The sequence below is a fragment of the Etheostoma spectabile genome, unplaced genomic scaffold, assembly GCF_008692095.1.
Source record: "Etheostoma spectabile isolate EspeVRDwgs_2016 unplaced genomic scaffold, UIUC_Espe_1.0 scaffold458, whole genome shotgun sequence".
In the NCBI taxonomy this organism is placed as follows: Eukaryota; Metazoa; Chordata; class Actinopteri; order Perciformes; family Percidae; genus Etheostoma; species Etheostoma spectabile.
Genome location: NW_022605613.1, coordinates 235,767 through 242,363, shown reverse-complemented (window position 1 = coordinate 242,363; position 6,597 = coordinate 235,767). Strand labels below are relative to the sequence as shown.

The following is a 6,597-nucleotide window of genomic DNA, read 5'->3' as shown; positions in this document are numbered from 1 at the left end:
GGTTCGGGTGGGCGGGAGGACTATCGGTTTCTGCTCTGTCTTGTGGTCCGTCTGGAGTCCCGCCGTGAGTCCGGAACCGAGTCACGGCGGGACTCAGAGGGCTGGACTACCGGTCCCAGCTGGTCCTGGTCCCAGCCGGTCGTGGTCCCAGCTGCTGAACCGTCTCTCACAGACCGGAACATGTGCCGTTACACACCTGATAACGAGGATCAGTGGCCAGTGTGCTGCCACCGCCGCAACACCGCCCGACCCACCGCCACGCCGCAGCCGACGCACCGCCGCAACACGCCCGCCGCAACACCGCCCGACCCACCGCCGCGCCGCCGCCCGACGCACCGCCCGCGCCGCCGCCCGACGCACCGCCACAACACCGCCGCCGCGCCCGCCCCGCCGACGCACCGCCGCGCCGCCACCGACGCACCGCCACGCCGCTGCCCTGCAGGATAGATAGATAGATAGATAGATATTTATTGATCCCAAAAAAATGGGAAATTACAGTGTTACAGCAGCACACAAAATTACATAAATACAATATACATGAAATAATATAATATAATAACAAAATATAAGAATAAAAATAAGAATGTAAGAACAAATTATTAAGTATAAACAGAGGGAAAAAACAAAACAAAATGTGCAGCTTTTGTAAATATGACCCAGGCGTTGCCGGTTGCCCTTATTGTAGTATTGTGTGTCTCAGAGTCTCATCTACCCCCCAGGGATGACGTGTTGAAGAGTTTTATTGTCGAGGTAGGATGATTTCCGTAGCGGTCCGTGCGGCATTTAAACTGTCGGAGCCTCTTTGGAGAAGCTGTCTGTTGGACCAGTGTGGGGGGAGAGGGTGGTCAGGGTTTCCATGATAGATAACAGTTTGTCAGCGACCTCCTCCCCCCACAGCTTCAAATGTGTCCTGTTTGCAGCCGATCACGGAGCAGCCTTCTGATCAGTTTGTTCAGTCTGTTTGTATCGCTGGCTCGATGCTGCTGCCCCAGCAAGATGACGGAGGGAACAGAGCCTGGACAAACAGACTGGTAGAAGGCTCCAACATCCTGCTGCCACGTTGAAGGATCTCAGCTTCGAGGAAAAGAGTCTGCTCATCCCCTTCTTGTAACAGCAGTGCTGTTGATCCTCCAGTTCAGCCTGCTGGCGATGTTGACACCAGGTATCTGTACTCCTCCACCATGTCCACGTCACTTCCCAGAATGCATAGGGGCTGCGAGCCGTTCCCTTCCTCTGAAGTCGATCACACCTCTCTGGTCTTATCCACGTTCAGCAGCAGGCGGTTTTACCAGACCACTCCACAAAGTCACCACCAGTGCCCTGTACTCCCCTCCTGTCCATCCTTATACACCCACAACTGCAGAGTCATCAAAAACTTCTGTAGGTGACATGACTCTGAGTTGTACTGGAAGTTGATGGTGTATAAGGTGAACCGAAAAGGAGACAGCACAGTCCCCGTGGGGGCCCCGTCCCACTCACCACCACATCAGACAGAACACGGTCCAGGCGGACGAACTGTGGTCTATCTGTCAGGTAGTCAGTGATCCAGGAGAATAGGACGCACCGACACCCATCACCCGCAGCTCTCACCAAGTAGCTGAGGCTGGTGGTGTGAAGCACTGGAGAAATCAAAAATGTGATATCACAGTGCCGCCACACCTCAAGGTGCAAATGAGCTCGCTGCAGAAGATAGATGACAGCGTCGTCCACTCCAGTCGAGGTGGTAGGCAAACTGTAGAGGGTCCAGGGAAGAAAACTCACCGCGGCTCAAGGTAGGCCAAGACCAGCCTCTCCAGCACCTTATCACATGAGATGTGAGAGCCACTGGGCGGTAGTCCTTAAGGCCAGATGGAGTCGACTTCTGGGGACGGACAAGGCAGGACGTTTCCAAACAAAGCGGCACCCTCTGCAGGTCAGCTAGGTTGAAGAGGTACTGGAGAACACCAGACAGCTGACTGGCGCAGGTCTTCAGGACCCTGGGGCTGATGCCGTCCGGGCCAGCAGCCTTGCGTGGTGTAGCCTCTCCAGCTGTCTCACACTGGCCAGGTGTGAAAGTAAAGCAGGGGGGGGGAGCTTGAAGTGTCAGATGGGGGGGGGGGAAATGTGCTGTAGTGGTGGTGGGGGAGAGGGTGACTGCAGGAGGGCTGAGGAGTGAGGAGGGGGGTGTTGGAACAAAATAGGGGGGGGAGGAGGCAATGAGGGGTGTAGGGGGTTGGTGGGTGGTAGAAGGGACAGGGGATGGCTGTGAGCTAAACCTATTGAAGTAGAAGTTTAGCTCGTTTGCTCTCCCTGGCTCCCTGCTGTTTGTCCTCTTCTCCTCCCACACCCGGTGCCCCCCCCCCCACCTCGGTCCGGTTCTAACGGCTGGAGCTGCAGCATCCTCTCCCTCTCTGCTCACATCGTCTCCCCCCCCGGGTTGGACCTACCGCTCTCGCGCTGCTCTTCTTGTTCTGGAAAGCCATGCCGATGATAATCAGCTGATTGATCCTCTCTGACAGCTGCTAGGCTACTGTTGCTAACGGCTGCTCTGACGTCAAGCTGCCGGCAAACAACACACGCACAGCTTCCGGTGCGGAGCTTCAAAATAAAGTCCCATAAACGGAATATTTCTGAATATTAAAACTGTTCAATCACATCCCTTAGCCTAATAAAACCTTTACTATATAATATAACATACTTATACTAATTATACATAATTATATTCATCCTGTGGTTTAACATCAGAGGCCCTGGGAGCTTTGAGAGACAGGAACACGCTGCACCTGCTCTTATTCTGAAAGGTGGTTCAGCTGCATCCTGCGGGCTGAGTGACCCTCATTACTCGATCATTGATGTGATCATTACTCTAGTAAAGGATTTATTTATATTAATAGTCTAACAATGGGAAATATTTCTTCAGTTTTCATGTATTTATTTTGAAGGAGCTTGACATGTTTCTAAGTTTTTCTGACTGACAATAAATGAAATATTATTCAATAATTTATCATAATGTATACATGATTATAGAATACTTTCGGTATAACACAATGTAAAATGACGTGCTATAATAATATATAATTTACTAAATGATTTCTTTGTTACTCAGCTGATCTGACGGTTGGTTTCTCTGGTTCAAGAACAAATGATTATTGATATTATTATTCCGATTATTCTTATTTTATATAAGTTCTTAAAGCGAGTTTGAACCTGTCTCTTGCCGTAGATGTCCCGGGCGCGTCCGGGGGGACACGCGGGCCCCTGCCCGGCCTCGTCGGCCCGGCGGCGCTGCGTCTGCGGACTGAAGCTCTGGAAGTCCAGCGTCTTGTTCTCGAAGGCTCCCTCCACGCTGCAGAACATCCCGCCGGCCTTCACCCGGGGCCGGGGGGAGTCACAGCCCAGCCGGGACAGCAGGGACGCGCTGTCGTCCTCCGGGGAACTCCTCCGCTCACACATCTCGCTGGTCTGGTCTGGTCTGGGGCGAGGACGGAGAGAAGAGATGAAGAGGTTGAGGGCTTGAAGCATAGAGAAGTCGGGGGGGGACAGGGCACAGTATAGGAATTTTAGTGATTTGTGTTGGTGAATATCTAATTGGGTTAGAGGGGGTTGTCGGGCAGATGAAGGGTGGTTGGTAGAAAAGGAGGATTACCTCTCATTGTATTTGAGCCGAAATCCAGATCTTCTTTATTTTTTAATATCTAGACCTACTTTATCTGTAGACACACAACACACACACCACACACACCACCACACCACACACACACCCACACTGCGGTCAGGGCTCTTATTGCCCCGGTCTGAAGACGCTGCAGATCTGAACTGAATTTCTCTCTCGCTGTCACATTCACTTTACTACGCCACATACACACACACACACACAACACCACACACACAGACACTAACCACACACACATAACCACACACACACACACTACACACATCAGCCAGTGACCGTAGTTATCTTCATGTTAACTCTCCCATTTTTTGAAGCCTGTCAGTCTCATAGGATACAATGGCCACTTAATGCCCCCACCCCCAGCCCCATCAGTCCTCCATAGTTAACAGGGCCCTTAGATGCCCCCCCAGCCCTCAGTCCCATAGGAATAAGCCTGGCCCTTAATGCCCCCAGCCTCAGTCCCATAGGATAACATGGGCCCTTAGTCCCCCCCAGCCCGTCAGTCTCCATAGTATACATGGGCCCTTAAATTGCCCCCCCAGCCGTCAGTCCCAAGGATAACATGGCCCTTATGCCCCCCACCTTCATGTCTCCATAGATACAGGGGCCATCATGTTGCTCCGATCGACACAGCTCCAACTCAGTCTGTAAGAATGAAATGTACTACTTTATTAACATATTGACAGGGACAGTGGTACATGATTAAAACTTTCTGTAATGCACCACAATTAGCCAAGGAGGCTATTTTTTCATCCGTCGACTCATCTAAAAATAGCCTTGAACCTGGAATCTACCAACTGCTGGTTCTTCCGTTGGACGTGGCGTAGAAAATCTTCTCACAATGTCTCACCCACACCGTCCCAGATACTCGCTCTCTGCGTCCGACCGTTAACGAGTCTAGCTAACCGTACGTCCACAACCGCCGCAGCCATGGACGCTTTTTACGGACCACTTTTGACACTTTGGCTGCTCTGACGTCCACACCTGACACTAGAACACTCTACAAAATCACATGTAAAACCACAGGATTTGTTTTGTTAATTGGTCACGCGTGTCTGTTAGCAGTTAGCAGTTAGCAGTTGACTCGCTCATCACGCTGAGCTCGTACAACCGCAGGACTCACCTAGTGCCCATGCGATCACTGTTAGGACCGTTAGAGACCATGTGACCAGGTAACACTAACTGGAGACCAACTGGACCATGGTAGCGCACTTAAACTGAGACCATGTGACTATCTCGAGATACTGAACGCAACGGGACCATGTTGACCTGGTAACGTGGCGTAACTGGCGACCAGGACCTGTACGCTAACTGTGAGACCTTGTACCATCTAATACTAACATGTGAGACCATGTGCCGGTACACTAAACTTGGAACCATTGACCAGGTACGCTAACTGGAGACCATGTGACCTGGTAACGCTACCTGTGAGACCATGTGACCCGCTAACGCTAACTGAATGACGTCATGGACTGTACCTAACCGGAGCTGTGGACCTGGTAACACTACCGGGCGACCCGATGTACCAGCTAATCGTTAACTGGATGACCATGTAACCAGCTAATCAACTGTATACCATGACCTTATCTACATTGATACCCTGTGACCTGGTAACGCTAACTGTAGAACCAGTGACCTGGTAACCCAACGCTAACTGGAGACCAGTGACCTCTTAAGCCTTAACTGAACCATTCTGGAACGCAACTAACCGTACCGATAACTTGAGACCTGTTGACCAGCTAACGTAACGTGGAGACCATGACACTGCCTACTCGGCAACGCTCTGAACACTAGTCTACCACGAGACATAAGGACCGGCTAACTACTGGAGACGCATGTGACACACTAACGCATACCTAGGAGACCATGTGACCACTAACGCGCCTGACATTGACCCAACTCCGGAACCATGTGACCCAGCTAACGCTACCTGGTACCATGTGACCAGCTTAACGCTGCCCTGAGAGACCATTGACCAGACCAACGCTACCTGGAACCATGTGCCCTAAGCTCTACCTGTAGGCCGAGACCATGTGACCCAGCGTAACGTCTATCCCGTGAGTACCACTTGCTGACCATGCACTACTCCTGCATACCTGGTCAACCATGTTCCACGCTTAACGCTACCTGGAGACCATGTGACCAGCTAACGCTAACTGGAGACCATGTTAACCATGAACCCAAATTACATCGTCTGTTTCTCCAGGAACAGCCAGCGTGAAGGACGTCTATATTCCGATTGGTTGCTGACGTTAGCCGCTGAACGGCGTCATAGCTCATTACCATAAAGTTGAAAATGTCAACTTTCTGATTGAAGCTGAAAACACCCAAAACGCTTCCATTGAAAATGACTTCCTGTAACGTTAGACACTCGAGGCGGCGGCAGGGGCGTGGATGCACGCTAACTGAGCTAACGTTGTTAGCATCACAACGTCTGGATTCAGATGACCCAGTATGACATCGAGCACCACGTTGGTCCCATGAGGCCAGAAGGTCTTCGTCCGTTATTTGGCACAATGAACCAGACTAGACCAGACCAGACCAGTCTTTCTGTCCCCTCTTCTTCATTAATGACGGTGTGTCTCTGCCCCCCCACCCCCCCCGTCTTCGTTAATGTCAGTTATGTAAATCCTCTCATATAATCCAGAATTCTTTATTTAGTCCGTCATTGGTCCAGTTTCTCCTTAAAAAGATAAAAGTCAACAGTTCACTGTGAAAACAGGAAGTCAGGAGTCTAACATGGAACTTCCTGGTCAACAGATGCTAACAGGAAGCTAGTTAGCATCCTGCTGGTTGTGTTTCTCTGTTGCCGTGGAAACCGTCCTTGTCTTCATTTAAGATGCTAAAACACAGAAACGTACTTTTTTAATATTCAGACAATAATTTATATCAAAATGAAATATAATCACAGAAAACTCTGATACCTGGGGTAACTCTGTATACCT

General features: G+C 50.6%; 2 protein-coding genes across 2 annotated transcripts in view; both read right to left on the bottom strand.

The window, feature by feature from the left end:
- dpysl4 (dihydropyrimidinase like 4) overlaps window positions 1-3,433 on the bottom strand; it is a 26,884-nt gene extending 23,451 nt beyond the window's left edge. Inside the window, 3 exon segments of the mRNA XM_032511762.1 lie at window positions 111-436; window positions 1,591-1,619; window positions 3,187-3,433. Of these exon segments, the coding sequence (XP_032367653.1) occupies window positions 111-436; window positions 1,591-1,619; window positions 3,187-3,432 (601 nt within the window). The 5' untranslated portion in view covers window position 3,433.
- Window positions 3,434-5,774: 2,341 nt separating this feature from the next.
- Window positions 5,775-6,597, bottom strand: part of jakmip3 (Janus kinase and microtubule interacting protein 3) — a gene marked incomplete in the record, with an annotated part of 60,184 nt that continues 59,361 nt past the window's right edge. Inside the window, 1 exon segment of the mRNA XM_032511754.1 lies at window positions 5,775-6,494.